Genomic DNA, 18948 nt, shown 5'->3' with positions numbered 1-18948 from the left:
AGATCAAGACCCATCTTGTGACCCTGAATTTAACCCAATAGTGGTTCAGACCTTAAACTAAACTGTGTATTACATGCTGTTCTTCACTTATAGCTGAACCATCAAGTTGGTTCAAAACCCTAAGTGGCAATTGTGATTAATTTGTTACAAACCCCAAATTAATTGTGGGTTTTTAAAATTAAACTATGAAATTGTGATCACCATCTTAGATTAACCCTAAAACCTGCAACAGGATCCATGCATGTAAGGATCCAAGCAGTGGGAGCAAAAACCCCAATTCTGGCCAGGCAGCCGGATGCTGTTGCAGGCCTAGGGGCGGTCGTCTGGCCCACTGAGAGTCTGCATCCGGCTGCCTATTTTGGCACATTTGTGACCTAGACCCTATGGGACTTAACCTTGGACCATCACTGAACCTAATGTATGATGTTTGGTGTGTTGTTCAGGGCTGTATACCCTGTTCTTGTCTGTGTTACTGGGAATCTTTGGAGGGTAACTGACCTAGGACTAAATTCATGACCTAATTTCTATTATTGTCTCATATTTAGGACTGTCTTGATTTGTTCTTGCTAGCTTACTGGAGTTTATTCACCTAGGCTAGTCAGATAAGTCAGGTAAGGGAATTTGACTTAATTTCGTTGTGTTTGTTATCTTAATTGTTACTTGTTAAGTATGTCATGTCATGCATCATTAATACTGTACAGATCATGTAGTTTATTAGCTTTATATTCTTTGCATTAGACAGCATGTGAATTAGGTTGCATCGGCATACTGCATTGCACTGATATTTATTTGTTACTGTACAATTGATGATGATGATGCACTGTTTACTTTACAATTGGTCTGAACTTACATATGCCATCATGAATTAGTTTGCATTGGGTTAGGATATATATATCATTACCCAGTACTACGTCCCTTACCAACAGGGGAAGAGGTGTTGGACAACCCGTGGTATAACTGAAGAGTATGCCGGGATACCATTCACTGTCCCATGTTAGCGTGTGTACTCCGCTGTGGGAACAAACAGTAGGGTTGGTCATTTGGGAGTCTACTAGGGTCAGAAGTATGATGCCTGAATTGGCGGGTCCTCACCGTAGTAGAATGGTTTCGCTTAGGTGACCGATGTCTGGTTATGTGTTTCCGGGACCGAGGTTAGCATCTACTACACTAATACTTATACCCCATTTGACTTAGTTTCCATGTTAGGAGCATGTTGGATTAGAACATTCATCATGGATTATTGTGTTCTGTTTGCATACATTTCATTACTGGGCTCGGTGGAGCTCACCCCCGTGGATCCTCATATGTTTCAGATGAGACTACTCTCGGTGTTGCTGGTATTTCTGTGGAGACTCTTTCTGCTCAGGATCTTCCTACTGCTCATGGAGTTGATACTTCTCTACTGGTGGAGCACGAAGCTTCATGCTCATGTGACCACTGCGCCTTCTCCTGATCTTCCTGATTGATCAGGCTATCTCTACCCCCTTTTTGTTATAACACTTTTGTAAAGAGTACTGCATATAAGTCTTGTGGGTTTTTGGGTTACTTTTGAGAACTTACCTTGTAACTCAAAGTTTCTTTTGAATATATATACATACCACTGTTCAGTTTAGATCTTCTTTATAATTGCCTTATTCTTATATTAAATTGCTTCCGTTGCATTTAATTCTGTTATTTGTGAATAAGACTTGCGAATAGAGTAAAGCACTTGCGATCCTGGTGGGTTGGTTGGATGTGAGATACATCCAGTCACACTTGGCCCTTATAAACCGTGCTAGGGTGTGACACATGAAGTATATTATTCAATTGAAAATCCCTGTGAGATGCAGGTAAAATGGAAGAACCAGTATAATGTATAGGCAAACCTGAGCCATCGCCTACACGTAACGTATCAGTCCCACTGTACTCATTACTGAGAGTAAGGCGATTCAAATCAGCAGTGATGTGGTTTGCGGCACCTGTATCAGGGTACCAAGATAGGTCTGGAGAAGACGGAGTAGCAGGGGGGAAATGATTCCTCATAACGGGAATAACAATGGGCAGCAGAATGACCACCCATGTTGCAGATCTGGCAGACTACATAGGTCTGGCGAGAAGGTTGTTGATGTCCTCGGCCACGACTACGATCGTGACTACGATCAGTATTGTAATCTATGAAATCAGAGAAGAAGAAGAGAATGGAACAGCAGCCGCAACTTCTTATTGATCTCATAATGAAAAGAATACAATATAAATAGGGATAGAGACAAATCTGGAAAAGACCAGAATAAACGGAACATAAATCAAGACCCATAAGGGATCTCGGTATTAGCGTCAGACGCTAGTCCCGAGACCCATAGATGGGCCTCACTCGACACTTCTAACACTCCCCCTCAAGCTGGAGGCTGAAGCATATATATCTGTCATGCCCAGCTTGTTACAATTTACAAATATAAACGATCCGCCCCTACCCCAATGGCTTAGTAAATACATTTGCAAGCTATTCTTTAGTTCTGACATGACTTGGAAGAATCAGACCACTTTGCATCTTCTCACGAACAAAATGACAATCGAACTCAATATGCTTCGTCCTCACATGAAGCATAGGATTTGAAGCAATATAAACGGCTACTTGATTATCACACCACAACTGCATGGGAACCAAGGTTTTAAAACCCAACTCAGATAACAGTTGTTGTACAACACTTTGTTCCTTGCTTTTCCAAGAAACAAGATTTCCTCCAACAAACAAATAATACCTTGTAGTGGACCTCCTGTCCATTGGAGAACCTGCCCAGTCAGCATCTGAAAATCCCTCAACTCTGTTATGGCTATGATCTTGATATACTATTCCTCCACACAGAGCCTTCTTGAGATATCGTAACACATGTATAATAGCATCCCAATGAGTAGTATGAGGAGAAGAAAGAAACTGGCTCACCACACTCATAGGAAACCCAATATCTGGTCGGGTAACAGTTAAATAGTTTAACTTACCCACTAGTCTTCTATACCTCTAAGGATCATCAAGAACATTTCCCCCTTCAACGGTAAGCTTCACATTGTGATCCATAGGAGAGTCAATAGGCTTGGACCCAACCATGCCTGTCTCAGTAAGTAAATCCAAAACATACTTTCTCTGTGACAGAAAAACTCCCTTCTTGGATTGAGCCACTTCAATTCCCAAAAAGTCCTTCAACTTCCCCAAATCTTTAGTCTGACATTTTTGTTGGAGATATGATTTTAACTCTACAATCCCTGTTCAATCATTACCAGTAATAATAATGTCATCCACATATACTATCAGAAAAATCTTCCCCAGACTTGAGAGTCTATAGAAGAAATAGTGGTCACCTCCACACCTAGATAGACCAAATTCAAGAACCTTAGTAAAGCGACCAAACCATGCAAGAGGAGACTGTTTCAACCCATAGAGACTTTCAATCTACAAACCATACCAGACTCCCCCTAAGCAACAAATCCAGGAGGTTGCTTCATATATACCTCTTCCTGCAAAGTACCATGCAAAAATGCGTTCTTGACATCCAGCTGAAATAAGGGCTAGTGATTGGATGCAGTAAGAGATATCAAAATGCGAATTGAAGTGCTAGAAGGAGATGCTTGAGAAGCCAAAGCAGAATTTGTTGAAGATGATCCGTCAAGCACATAGAGACCACCGACCACCTTACCACTACCAATCATACGATCCGTTTCCAAGTCCTGAAACAAGTAGAAGGAAAAAGGTTAGTTTGCATTTCAAGTCCCCGATGAGAGTACTAATAGATAAGAGATTAGTAGAGAATTTCGGAATATGTAAAACAGAGGAAATATGCATAGAGGGCAAACATTGCACAGTCCCTTTCCTAGAGATGGGGGAAAGGGAACCATCAACAACACGAACTTTGGTATTACCAGGTAAAGGAGAATAAGTCAAAAAATTAGGAGAACCTGCCATGTGATACATTGCGCCAGAATCAATTATCCAAGAAGTGGAATCGACAGAGAAACAACTACCACCAAAAGAAGTACCTGAACCAAAAGTTTCGGACAAGCAAATGGCAGAGGCAGCCATAGAAGACGTAGAGGAAGTATTATTATCCAACCTAGTCATCAAAGTGCGGAGATGCTGCATCTCGTCCCGGGAAAGAGACCCAGTCGAATCAGAAAATTGATCATTAGAGGAAACTTGGTTGGCCCGGGCAGAACGATTGGAACCACGTCCCCGGGCTTCTACAGGGCGCCCATCAAGCATTTAAGTATCATTATTGTGTATCGTATCGGTCAGGCGATTTTAAGAGACGTATCGTATCGTATCGGAGATACGTATCGATCGGTGCAGAAACGTATGAAAATGATCAAAATACACATGGAAATACACTTTTGGACAATAAAAACAACATAAACAAGCAATTTGTGTCATATATCATGCATATATACTAAGAATTGTGAATAATCAATAACCAGACAAGTGCGGCACTTTGAAATTGTTATAAAAGATTAAAAGATGAAATTTCTTACATGTAGAGTCACTCTATTGCCATGAAGAATGTCGGGGTTCCTTTAAAGAAGTAATTTTCGGTTTTGGGTAAAAAATGCAAAGAAACATGGATTTGAACTCAAATCTTTGTAAATGTATACAAAGAATGCAATTTCTATGTTAGTTTACCATATTCCCTTTGATTCATACCAAAAAATATACCAAAAATCAAAGATTTAAGCAAAAGAATCAAGTTTTTTTCAAAAAACTTACCTTTCCCTTCAAGAACACCTTTTGATTTCGAATGTGGGCTATTAGATGCACCAAATAATGAGATTTCAGCTCCTTTAGGGTCGTTTTTGGCAAAGGAATGAAAGCCCTCAACAAATCTTACCCAAAAACCAAGTTTAGATATGTTTTTTGATGGGTTTCTCAAAGCTGGAACCAGGTTTTTTCCCCCAACCTGCTAGAAGCTCGATTTTCTGTTCTGAGAATGACTTGGGCATGTGGGTTTCAAGTTAACGATACGTATCGAGTCGTCTCGATACGTGTCGATACGTATCGCTATTTTAAATATAATAAAATAATGTTTTAAAAAAGTCTCATCTGTATCGATACGTATCGATCGTATCGTATCGTATCGGTACGTATCGGTCGATACGTCTCGATACAGTCGAGACATTTGCATTTTAAAAAAAAAAAAGATACGTCTCGACCTGTATCGTATCGACCACGACCGATACCGAAACGTATCGGCCGAGACGATACGATACAGTCCGAGACTTAATTCCTTGGCGCCCATGAAGCTTCCAACTACGGTCTTTGGTATGACGTTCCCTACCACAGTAATCACCCTTGACTGGAGGGCGATCACTGCTCATACGATCAGTCCCAGTACCACTAACAAAATTCCCTCGGACAGCAGATTGCGAGCCAGAGAGAAGAGCAGATCGTTCTTGACTAACAGGCTGAATCATTGTTGTCCGGTGATCATCTTCAGCAACAACAGGGGAATATGCTTGTTCAAGAGTTGGAAGAGGATCACGATTGAAACCTGTGGCCTGGATCTGATCAAACTCAATGTTGAGACCAACAAGAAAATCAAACACACGCAAGTCCTCTTCCCACTTTTGAAAAGTAGCAGTATCTACATCACCGGAAGCAGTAAATGTCCCATAAAATCCAGTTGTTGCCACATGGTACACAACTTGGAATAGTACTGGGAAAGAGTCAACTCCAATTGCTTGGTCTGAAGAATTTTTGGCGGAGCTCATAACGAGAGGCAGCATTGCCGATTTTAGAGTAAGCATCCTTGGCTTTTTTTCAAATCTTCGCAGCCGTGTCCAGAAGAAGATAATGCCTGGCGGTTTCTTGTTCCATAGAGTTAACAAGGTAGGACATGACAAGAAAATTAGAAGTCACCCACTTGTCCTGTGTAGAACCAGCATCAGTTGGTTTGGCTACCGTTCCTGTAATATACCCAAAGAGGCCACGGGAATCGTAGCGAAGAGGAAGGAGCGAGACCACAACAAGTAATTGCTACCATTTAATTTAATGGAGCTGGTAGGGAATAGAAGGAAATCACGCTGAGTCGTGCCTTCGTGTCCAGAGGATGCAGAGGGAAGGTCAGAATCTCCTAGCATGGTTGCTGGATTGAAGAATGCAAACAATAAAATCACCGGGAAGAGAGAAAAAAAATCGAACAAAGGTGTTTAAGGCATAGAGAGCAGAAACACCCCTTGGTGGGAGTTAACTCACCACCAGGGTGAAAAAGGGTGGGCGGTAGCAAAAATAGGCGGAGGAACCCTCCCGCGAAAAAGAAAGCGGGGGCGGAAGGGTCTAGGGGAGGCAGAAAGCCTTGGTGGGGAGCCGGAGGTGGTGGTGGTGGTGGTGGTGCTAGGTTGTAATCGCGAGACAGAGGGGAGAAGAGAACCGAAAAAATTTTACTTCCAGGATTCCCGGATGTATTCCGTTTCTAATGCCATGTGGAATTCTATGAATACTGGCTTGTGAACAATGTGCCCACAACCTCTTTATTTATAATAGGAGGAAGAACATTCCAGAATGGATACAATGACCATTATACCCTTAAAGATAAAATTACCCTTGTACCCATTACAACAACAAAGAAGAAAGCTGGAAATAAAACGGATACAAGAGTTATAGATAAAGTACAACTCTAGGATGCTAAGGTTTGTTATTGTATGTGATACGGTTTCTAACTGCCGAAACATGTGGCACATGAGATAATGATTCCAACGATGCCGTAACAAAGACTAACCAAGGTCATAGGTGAGAGGCCTTGGTCATCATCTTCTTCTCCTTCCCTACTTTCTTCTTTCAGTTTTTTTATTTTATTTCCTGCAACTGTGCTACTGTTTTGGAGATTACCAAGACACCTTTGAAGCTTTGGGATGTACTGTTGATGCTCCATAGTCTGTCCATCGAGTTCCATCAGAGGTTTGAAGATTGGAGACTGATATGCACCCTGCGGCATCTTCAGATCCTGGGGATTCGGCAGAAACTTCAAGCCGATGTAATCCAACCATCAATCGAAAGCCTTTGTCTAGTATGCTATTGATAATCACCCTACCTCCCTTCGACTATGATTTCAGGTCCATCCAACGGTTAGAAATCCCTGTGTCAGTGAGCTACTAACTCTGAGATTGAGTTTCCAATTTTGATTCATAGCCATTACTTTCAATCTAGCTGTCAACTGTGTCTGGTATTTTAAAGTGCTTCAGGTATCCTTGTTCCCTACCCTTTACCCTCGACAGAGATTTGAGACCCATCAGCAGTGGCGTTAGGCTATTACCTCTGGTTCTCCCTTACGATTTGGGAACCAGTTTGTATCTTCAGTTCTGGTAATCTGTTGTAGCAGAGAATTTAAGGGATCTATATTGGGGTTATTGTCTTCTGTTTCAATTAATTTGACAGTGTTTGTCATAGGGATCAAGTGGTTTCTTCCTAGTCTCTAATTTAGGCAGCAAGCTACCACTCCAGTGACATTACTGTTAGTGTTAGATCAATCCTTTGAACTGGGACATTCTTTGGGGTTTAATCTCAGTGTCGAGTCCCTACAATGTTGGCCCTATTCAGAGCCTTAACAGTGTCTTGCTGCTGCTGTTGAAGAGGAGTTTTACTTGCTGTAATCTAGTACATTCGTTCCTACTGTTGGTTTAGGCGTCTTACTTGCTGTTTAGTGGACTGAGACCTATCACCCTATTTTAGCCAATTGTCTTTAGAAACCTAGAGGATTCCAATGGGAAACAAGCCTCATGCCATTTAGAAATAAGCCAAAGTGCTCCACTAACTGAAGGATGGGACTTTGCCCCTCACCCATAGTTATCAAGGCAACGCCATGGCGTCCAGGCTCCTTGGTCGCCTTGGCGGGCGCCTTGCCGCCATGGCGGGGTCGCCTTGACTTTTGCCCCACTAAAACGACATGGTCACCTTCCCACCTTGATAACTATGCCCTCACCACTATGTTTACTCTCATGTCCTTGAAAGGGAAAAACATATTACCCATGATGTCACAACCGCTTAGAGATGGCATCGGGAATGGGCAGGGGTGGAGGTTTCGAAAAACCTAGGGAGGGAAGAAGCGCCACTGGAAGACTTATATGCTGAGCTGTATGTGTTTGGGGGGAGGGGTGTACCCAGTGCACGAGGCTCCCGCCACTGCGGGGTCTGGGGAGGGTCATAATGTATGCAGCCTTACCCCTGCTTTCACAAAGAGGCTGTTTCCAGACTCGAACCTGTGACCACTTGGTCACAGTTCAATTTACTTTAATGTGTAAAATGAAGCCTAGAGTTTAGACATGTTTTAAATCAACAAGGACTTCCCAATGGTGCATTTATTTCCAACCATTGGCAGCACAAATCATTGTTTGTTACACTCTGTAAAATAAATGAGATTGAAAACGAAGACCAATTGTGCATGGGAGTTGTAAGGGGCATGGTTCTAAATCTCGGGGACGTTTCGACCGAGATGAAACTGATATGCGGTACCAATCTGTACCTGGTTTCAAAAGGATTCGGCCATATTTCAGTAGTTTCGCAAGTTTTGACATGAACCACCCATATAAATTCACTTATCCCCATCGAAACTTGACGAAACCTGGGAGTTTCGACCTGAACCTGGTTGAACCACCTTATTTATGCCAAATAACATTTAAGTAAGATATTATTCATAAATAAGCAATTACCCCCATCTGAATCCAATAAAAATAGTTAGAAAATTAAATTCCAAAAGGATAAAAAGTCAACCCCCCCCCTCCTAGTTCAAGAACAAAAACTGGATTTTCGGTGATAGGTGAAATTTTCAACTTTCTAACACTGGGATTTTTTCTCAAATCCAGAAATTCCACAAATCTTAATATGGTAAACATTGGTAAAAAACAAAGGATCACTAAAATAATCATTTGTTTTGATACCTAAAAAAATATTTTCATTCAGAGCGATTTTGGCAGCATTCGCACACAACAAATAAAATTTGACGGAACGTAGCTATTTCAATTTGACGGAACATAACTCTTTCAATATAAATCGGATTTAAGCAATTGTCAAAACTACTTTCAATGAAAAAGATTTTTTTAGGTATCAAAACAAATGATTATTTTAGTGCTCCTTTGGTTTTTAGCAATGTTTACCATATTAAGTGATGCAGGGCATTCAGCCAGACCATAGTCCAGCCCAAGTTCAAGCTCGGTTCAAACATGGACTGATTTCATTTTGTGGCCCAGTTTTTACTTAGTCTCTTATATTTATGTCTTTTCATATATCTAGGTAGTTAAGTGTCTTTTCATATTCTTAGGCAGATTTATTATTTTCCTTGTTTGTAGTTCCAAAGTCTTGGAACAAGTCTCTAATTTTCTTGGGGTTAGTCTTAATGTTTTGGGGATTGGTTCAATGTATTTGGGGGTGGAGTTCAATGTATTGGGTTTATGTTATCTATGTATGGGTTTTAGTTTTTAGGTGCGAGAATCCCAATTAGTCTTGGAATTCCAACAGTCTTTTTTATGTAATCCAAGAGGCTATTAAGCCTCCTCCTAAGCTATATAATGGAATGGTGGGTTGCTGTTTCAGCACCCAGACTTTTGAAGAAAAAATTCCTCTTTTGAGAACCCTTGTGACAAACAAGAGCTGTGAGACTCAGCAACCCAGGTGGGACTCCTGTGGATTGGCCTCGGTGGGACTCCTACGGCTGGTAGACTAGTGGGACTCCAGCTCTACAACCTAGCTATCTATTTTCATACCTATCTATTCTCTTCCAAATTCGATCTTAGCTTGCTTACTCTCTCGAGATTGCATCATTTTGGTATATCAAAATCCAAGATTGGAAAGCTTTACAACTAAGCTTTCAAACAAATCCAAGATTGCTTAAATCAGATTTATATTGAAAGAGTTATGTTTCGGTCAAACCTAATTTAGTGTGCTCGAATATTGTCAAAATCATTCCAAATGAAAATACTTTTTTAGACATTAAAATCATTCCGAATGAATGTTTTACCACACTTTTGGTTTTTAGCAATGTTTTAACATATTAAGATTTATGGAGTTTATAGATTTAAGAAATACCCCAGCATTTAAAAGTTGAAAATTGCACCTACCACCGAAAATCCAGTTTTTTGTTCTTGAGCTGGGGGGTTGACTTTTTATCCTTTTGGAATTTTATTTTTTTTACTATTTTTATTGGATTCAAATAGGGGGGTATTTGCTTATTTATGAATAATATCTTAAGTAAATGAAATAACAAATATTATTTAATTTACTTTAATGGTATTAGGCATAAATCAGGGTTTGCCCTGGTTTCTGGCACAAGTAAGGGTTTGCCCTGGTTTCTGGCACAAGTAAGGGTTTGTCCTGCTTTCTGGCATAAATATGTGTTTGTATACCAAGGTTTGCATAAATAAGTGTCTATATACCAAAGTTTCCCACCGACATGACCGAGACAACCGAGACACTGTATTTCTCCATTCCGCCTTCAATCTCGTCTTGGTTTTTGAAAAAACCAAAATATTACCTAGATCTCTCCCGGCGAGTTCTTGAACTATGACCCTAACCTTTCTTCTTCTAATACTCTAACCCATCAAACCCTAACATCCCCTCCATCTCTAAACATCAATCCCGTAACCTAGATTCTACCCAGACCAAACCAGCCCACAAAATCCCTCCTTTTTTGGATCAAATTTCCCTCTCACCCTCAGGAGAACTCGATCCAAACCCCTGCCCAAATCTCTCATTCTAAACCCTAGATTCCATCATTATTCTTTTTTCAAAAACCCAAAACCCTAACCCTAACTTGCTGCCCATTCAAGTTTACACACTTCCATCCATCAAAACATCTCAGGATCTTCACTGATAGACTCCCCTACTTCAACTTGACATAACCCATACATCAAACCCTAACCCTAATTTCGCCAAAAACCCTATTTTGACCTAGCCAATTCACCTCTTTCGCAGAGGTGGAATAGAATAACCCGGTTGAAGCGTAATGATCATACATCTGTAATGCATTGTATGTCCCATAATAGGTCCCATTCATCTACCCTTTCCCGGGAGTCGATGACTATTCATAGCTATTACCTTGACACCAAAGAAGAGTTCGACCCAATGCTTTATTTCTGTCCTAGTTGATCCTGATTCGGCATTAGAAGTATATTGATTGTTCCCCAATAACTGAATACCTTTGTCTGTAAATACTGCATATTTGATTCCATCCATAAATCCATTTTCTTCCCTATAAGTTCCAGTATCGATAAGAATTCTAGTTCTTCCTGTTCATATGTTATGGTATGAATATACCATACCATAACAGATCCTGGTTGACTGGCTCCTAGTTGGTCTCCTACCAATCTAGGACTACATTACAGAAGTATTCAGGTCAATGTGAGGGAAGCGAACTCTATGAGGGCTGAACTACTCTCCCTAGCTTTTAGCTAGCATTATATACTTCTCTGAAGATTTTGATGATTTAGTAAAAGGTCAGCCAATATCATAGGATTGACATGGAGCTCTGGTAGTGGCCTGGGAAGACTAGAGACCCTACTATCTCATTAGGCAGTGCGGACATCCATCTTTTGAATTACTCATTAGAAGCATAGGTTGGCTACTGAGATGACAGATTTTTTCTGGGCTCTCTTTTGTAATTTGACTAATTTCAGTCTTGTGCAACTTTCTTTCAGTTGGGTTGGATACTGTAGCTAAGGGGTTGATTGATTATCGTATCAGATGTCTATTGATGGGATTGTATTTTATCTGTGTTTCTCTTTTCATCAAGAAAGGACTTGATTGATTGTCATAGTCACTGTCTATTGCTAAAATTGTATCCTACCTTCACTTCGATTCTCATCAAGAGAATTGGTGATTTATTAAAAAGAAAATTTATGCTGCACAACTAGGCATAAACTAATACCAATTAAAAAGATGATTTCATAACTACGTCAACAACCACTTAAAAACATGTATCTACTAAAGGAGATCCCCAGAGACAGCAGTCGCACATGAATTCATGTCATTGCCTGGTACAAGAAACATGATTTTGGGATCAAGACCTAGTTTCACTTTTCAGAATAATAAAGTAGATAATATCATGGCAGCTGTTTTTTATACAAGAATACGTAGGCCGTAAATGAAAGCCGCTAAAAAAATATATTATTGATTCTCCAAGAGGAGTCTAAACTCAAACAGAAACCAGATCAAGAATATGAGCATTAGTGCAGTTTGAAGTTAAAATTAATCAACAATATCCCATTTTCCTCCCTTCAGTTATCACTATAAGGACCACTCGTTCTTTGAAACCAAACATCAAGATCAGTAAACCAAAATCCCCTTCCCAGACAGGACAGTAATCAAAAAGTCTAAGAAGCACAGTATACCATGCTGCTCATATTTAAAACTGCTACAAACCTGACCAAAGGAGAGCTAACAAAAAGAGAGAAGATAAATCAGCTCTCTAGTAATTTCCTGCGGAAAGCCTCAGAAACTGTAGACACCTCAAAGTAATAAAACACATTTTAATGCAAGACCAGATCTGTAAGAGTCAACTAGACCAAATCTCACAACAGGATCTCAAGAACAGAGTCGAATCACTCGAAGGCAACCAAAAGTCAACAAGTCAACAGAAAAGACAACCTTCTCAGATGAAATCCAAACTCTAGAAGTCAATCACAAACAATGAGGACATACACTCTTCAGAAGATGGAAGAGAGATAAAGGATAGTTGGAGAGTCATTAGACCAATTCAAATCTGAAATAGAATTTCCAGAAGAAAAAAAAAAGTAAATCTGAAATTAAATCCAATCCAAGAGTTGGATTGAACCCAAAATTGGATCGAGTTTAGCTCTCAGTAGGATCAATCAAACCCCAAAATTTGAGACAAATCCGATGTCTGGATATTAAATAATTAAACAAACATTAAATCCAAAACTCAAAAATAGCACATTTGAGAGAATTTTAAGTAGCAGAGAAACTATTGATCAGAACTCTTTCAAGTCAAGGTCGAGTGGCTCTCTAGGGTAGTTCTTCAGTATCCCAAAGTCTTCTGTGAATCAGAATAACAGATTAGATTCAGAAAACAAAATACTATATTCTGAAAACAGACTTAAAACAGAGTATGCCGCAGGTGGATAAATCAGTCTATTCTGATATAGCTTGATTACATTAGATCAGTGGAGTATATTAATGGATGGAGGAATGATAGAGTCGGCAAGAAATCAAGAGAAAACTGTTCAGCAATAGCATACCACCTGATTAGGAAAAACAGAGGAAGGGGAAAAAAAATAGATTGATTAACCTCTCTCGGTCTCGCGTCTCTCACCGACTAACCCTCACTGTGTCTCCCACAGTTCTTAGGCCAAAAGCAACTCAGTTATCATCCATTACTCAAAATTGTCTGTGGCTTTTGAGCCTTACAATGTATTTATAGTAACCAAAACATACTCCTACTGGGACTATGACAACTGAAACAACTCAAACGCAGACTAGGAGTATTAAGTAGCTATTACAACTTAAATGAAATAATACAGGAATTAAATAAACTATTCCTACTTGAACCAGGAATAAAAATAAAGCTACTAAACTACTACTCTAAGCCCTGCAAACCGGACAGCTCAGCCACAGCTGGCTGGTTAGACACCCCCATGAACCAGATTTATTTTAGACCTCAATTCTTGCTGCCTTCACTTCTTGCGGCTATATTTGAGCCCTGTGAACTTATCTACATCATATTTTAAGAAATTTAAGCCTAATGAAGCTAACAGATAGATTACAATATAATCCTGCCCACACATTGGAATACATCTAGCCTCATCATAAGTTGATGGTCCATATATAATCTGTGCCAAAACTTCCAAAAGTAGAGTTGAATACATGAACGTAGTACCCTTCATATAGATATCTAGGCCATCTGACCTTATTAAAAACATTGTGGTCTCATGTTTGAGTCCCTCTTACAAGTTACAACAATCAATCCTTTTTTACCCTTCAAAAAAAAATTCTTGCTGGCCATCAAACATATCTATGAACATAATTAGAAAAGAAATAGAAATAATAGAATCATGATTGAATCGTTGTGCAGAATGCTGTTGCAGTCAACTGAATCAAGTAAAGATTCAGCTTAAGAGATCAATTCTGGGTGATTAATGCCAATGAACAAGCCAGGGATAGATACCTGAATTGTATAATCTGAATATAAAGATTGCTCAGAAGTAGTTGGATATAGAAGATCTACTAGAATTCAAAATCTTCACAACAGCATATGCAGGAATCACTCTACACATATATCATAAAAGAGGTTAGGTAATTGAACTAACCTCACACCAATCCAGACAGTTCATGGCTGTCACTGACAGATGCGTGGAAGGTTTCTTCTCACTTGTGATCTCACGAAATGCACGCCACATAACCATAGGCTCCCAGCTCAAGCCAGTCGTGAGCTCAAGCACATTCCGTACAATCATGGGTTCACCCTTCATCCAGTGCTGCCGAAAGTGCTCCAGCGCCCCATGTTGGACATCCTCAGCAGTTGGACAGTATAAATAATTGTTACTGGAATCTTCTCGAGATGCAGCTTTCCGTACATTCTTGTTAGCAGAGTCAATCGGCCGGTCAAAGCAGGAGCAATACTGTGTAGAAGTTCCACCCACATGTGCAAGGTTGTACTTCTCTGCTATTTCCTCGGCTTTTGTTTCCAGTTCTGAAAGCCAATTTAAGTTGAAAATACACTTCAGCTCCAGCAGGCCAGAACCGCAACCACCCATTTCCTTCGGGGGACAAGGAATACTACCAATTTCATTTGCCTTCCACACTGATGTTGATTTGCTAAGGTCTCCATGGTCCACTGAAGTAGGTTCACCAAGATCTTCATCGTCCACTGGTGTTGGTTTGATAAGATCTTCATCGTCCACTGATGTTGGTTTACTATGATCTTTTTGTTTCATCCTTAATAACTGCTTTGTACCTGAAGACGTGGAAGGAAGGTCCCCATTCAAGAATTCTTTCCCTCTGTCACAAAATTGCATTGATACTTCTTCCTCACCACCCAGCAGGCAGCCATTGCGAATCTCCCCGCAACAAGTAAGGCAGAGATCATACGAACAATTAGGACAGCTTCGGTGGAAGTCAACAATAGAAGTTTTGCAGTTGCCGCTGCCCAAAACAAACTTGATGACCTCAAGCCTTAAACAAATTTGGTGAATAATGACAATAAAATAAGAACTTATCTAAGAAAAGACCTTACCAACACATACGCGCATTCTTTCTACAAGCTACCTTTTGTATTTCTATTTCCGTCAGCATTAAGCCTGTCCAGAGCTCACATCCAATTAGCATAAAACGGCTCTGTTTAAGGAAAATACTGTTACTCATAACCTTAGTTCAGTTCACTATGGGTGGACAGTGGAACCATCTATCTAAATTATCCCAATTGGTGAAACAACCTCTGGAATAAACCACTGCAAAACTTTACTCATTGGTCAATCACCATGATTTGATGTCTTACTAGTAACTGATGTCCAAACCATCCAAAGTTTAGCTCTTTATAAGATGTTCATATGTCATGCATTAACATCCTTCACTGATTAGCTGCTCTATGAGCTAATCTTCTGGATGTAAATTTCTTTAAATAGTAAATACCTGAGGCATTTCTCTAAATGTAAATTTCATATGGTCTTTCTACCATGGGCATCCTATTATTTGAAGTCCAGTATCAAAATTGCTCCCTAATGGATACCATGTCAATCAGAGAACGTAAAAAAAAGACAACTTTGATTAACATAATAACCATATTGGATAAAGCAGTTGCATCCCTAAAAAAAATTAAAAAATCTGCCCAATAACAACAATGGTAAATGTAATATACATTATACCTTTAATCCCTGCCTCAGTCTCCTTTTCCTTTCTTTGTTCTTGAACAAATCGTTTCAGAAATGGAAGTAGTAAATGTAACAGATACTTAGAGTGCTGATCTTTTTCATTTTCAGTTATCTTAATTTTTGAATTCCTCAGATCCTACAGGTGAATCAGGTATTGGATGTCATTCATGAGAATGGGAACCAAATGCATAAACCATAAATCATGCAAAAAGAGAATGAAAAAAAACCAACCTTAAATCCTTTATCTGTACGTAGACACGGCTTGCAGTTGCAGTTTCCACGACAAAAAGGACACAGATTTTCAAGTGCTATCTCATTTAATCTAGGATACCTACAGTCACAGTGTGAAGAAAATTTTGAGCAAACAAAACTTCACTAACACTAAAAAACCCTCACACAAGTTAATCTGTCAATAATAAATCTTATTAGATAACTGAAACATATTTATTCCGCAGCGGATAAGATTAAAGGGCGTACTCAGTGCACGAGGCTCCTACCACAGCGGGGTTTGGGGAGGGTCATAATGTACGCAGCTTTATCCCCGCATTGCGGAGAGGCTGTTTACAGAGACCCCGTGACCACTTGGTCACAATGGAGCAACCTTACCGCAGCTGTAACACCCCTCATGCAGGTCATGAATATTTACTTGGATTATTTGTTAATATATTAATGTCTGCGTGATTATTTTATTATTTTGATGTTAGTTACTATACTTGTAGGAAAATCTATGGTTTCAAGTGCTAGGGAATATGAAAGTGTAATTGTTAAGCAAAAAACAAGGTGAGGAAAACATACTAATATTTCTATATGGTGTATATTGAAATGTATGATCATGGTCATGTGTTTTATGTTGTGTAATATAGTGTAAGAGCATGATATGGATTAATGAATGTTTTGACTTGTATGCCTGATTAATGAATGTGAGAGAATTGTATATGTGTTGCTATATGAGGTGTATTGAAATATTTAACATGACACATTTAAAATGATATGATTATCATTCTTCCAAAAAAAAAATGATATGATTATGAGGTGAATAATATGATGTTAAGTATATGTTAAGGTGTCGTATGACAAGTTGTATGAGTATATGTTTGTGTACAACAAATATGAACAAGTAAATGAGAAATATAAATATGTGTACGAGATATGTGAACAAGAGTACAAGTTATGTCAACAAGTGTATGAGATATGTGAATCAAGTAATGAGATTGATAATAGTAGTGCTATGAGAACATGACCATGTGAATACCGTCCCTTTCCAGTAGGGAGTTATGTACTGGTGAGGTTCTTACTAGTTATCCTTCGGGGCTACGAGTTGTCCTTCAGAACTACGAGTTATCCTTCAGGACTACGAGCCATCCTTCGGGACTACAAGAATATGAGCTATCCTTCGGGACAACTAGAACACAAGTACGAGTACGAGCCATGGCATTCCTCTCCCAGGCTGCAGTATTGGGATAAAGAGTTGAATAGATGATACGAGACCAAGCTAACCTCAACTGTATGTGCACAATCGGTATTTCATAATATTGGCTAAGACCTGACATAACAGTAAAACGTTGTATTTGTACACTATGATTGAAGCACATGAGCACTTGTTTGTAATTTTATTATGTTTTCCTTACTGAGCTGTTAGCTCATCCCTGTAATAAATCTTCTTTTTCAGATGATGAGTTCAGAGGAGAAGTGTGCATAGCTCCAGACTCTATAGGCTATGAGTGCATGTGCTGCACTAACCTTAGAGACAAGCCATGAAAACTTATGATGTTTGGATAAACAATGTGATAATACAATCTTTCGATGTAATATAACTTTTGATCACTATGTTGAACTTTAGTATTTGCCACCAGTAGAAGTATGTACAATGTGTAAACCTTAAAATCCAGCTTCAAATGTTGTTAAAGTCTTCCGTTGTATATGTATGTGATGTATGAGAGTTGGGTTATTATACAAAAGTGAATAGTGGTTTTTGACCAATGCCCATGAGGGCAGTACCTTATACCTTGTCTGGGTTTGGGACCGTTACAGCAGTAGATAATATTGATATATTATATATATTAACATGCAGTAACACTGAAGCAAAAGAGGATCCACCATTTGATCCATGCAACCTATCAAATAAAATTCTTACTCTAAAAACTTTGGTTGATTGGATTTTGTAAGTTGCCAATTTGACTGAATGACAATCTAGAAAATCTACTATAATGCAACTCGGATTGGTTGTTTCAAGGTCACCATCATTCACACTCGATCACACTTATGCCCAAATATCTAACACACAAGTGTTCAAATTAGACAATAATGGAATTAAGTCTTAGTGGCTTACGGTCAGTTTTTCTTTTATCTTTGTTTCCTTCAATTTCCAAAGAAAAAGGCCAAAAGTCAAATGAATGGGGCTTGCATCACTGCACCCAAAGGAAGAGTTAATCTTTCCTAGTTTCAGCTTTCACAACCCACCTCACTATTCTCATTTCTCAGGCCCGCAACTTCATACAAATGACTAAGCTCTCTCCTTCTCTCTCCCAAAATCTAATCTCCCCAATTCACAACCTCATAAAATTTCAAACACTCTGCAGATTAAATAAATGTGGTTCGCTTCCACCACAGCCAGCACTTCAAAGCCACACACTGTAGAAACTGATTCAGCAATATGCTCTGAAGCCTCTCCTGCAATTGGAAGCTCAGAGCTTGCCACCATGGAAATGTGCTATTTTCAGCAGTCCCTGACTCAAAAACAACCTACAATAACCTCAGCTTCTTCCTGTCCTCGTAAGATCAGAAAGCATCCTCATGAATTAACAATAGGAGAGAATCCTCCACTTTCTCCACTTCATCAAAGCATTGGATATTCTTAATCTGAACAACATTTCCCTCATTAACCGGTTAAACTAAGTCCTCATCATATTGAAGTGTGATTGATTCAAATTTATGTAGATACCCTCTGGGAAGTTCTACTACATAACTTTACACAAATGGGTTCACTAGATTTCCCGCTAACCACCCTGCTAGGTGTTACGATCACATTTAGCCCACATCGGTTGTATGGGAAACTTGATGTGGGTTGATAAGTTCTTGGGTTCCCTCACCTTGTAAGCCGGTTTATAGGGTTGAATT

The 18948-nt window shown here is 39.4% G+C and overlaps 1 protein-coding gene across 1 annotated transcript in view; it reads right to left on the bottom strand.

Moving 5' to 3' along the window:
• The window catches only part of LOC122665823 (lysine-specific demethylase JMJ25-like), a 48960-nt gene extending 30428 nt beyond the window's left edge, over positions 1–18532 (bottom strand). Inside the window, exons 1-5 of the mRNA XM_043861958.1 lie at positions 18402–18532; positions 16063–16162; positions 15826–15967; positions 15198–15261; positions 14272–15106 (exon numbers count right to left, since the gene is read on the bottom strand). Of these exons, the coding sequence (XP_043717893.1) occupies positions 14272–15106; positions 15198–15261; positions 15826–15967; positions 16063–16162; positions 18402–18532 (1272 nt within the window). The remainder of the gene's footprint in view (positions 1–14271; positions 15107–15197; positions 15262–15825; positions 15968–16062; positions 16163–18401) is intronic.
• Between the last annotated feature and the right edge of the window lie 416 nt (positions 18533–18948).

The sequence above is a fragment of the Telopea speciosissima genome, chromosome 6, assembly GCF_018873765.1.
Source record: "Telopea speciosissima isolate NSW1024214 ecotype Mountain lineage chromosome 6, Tspe_v1, whole genome shotgun sequence".
Lineage (NCBI taxonomy): Eukaryota > Viridiplantae > Streptophyta > Magnoliopsida > Proteales > Proteaceae > Telopea > Telopea speciosissima.
This window is presented reverse-complemented; position numbering and strand designations above follow the sequence as displayed.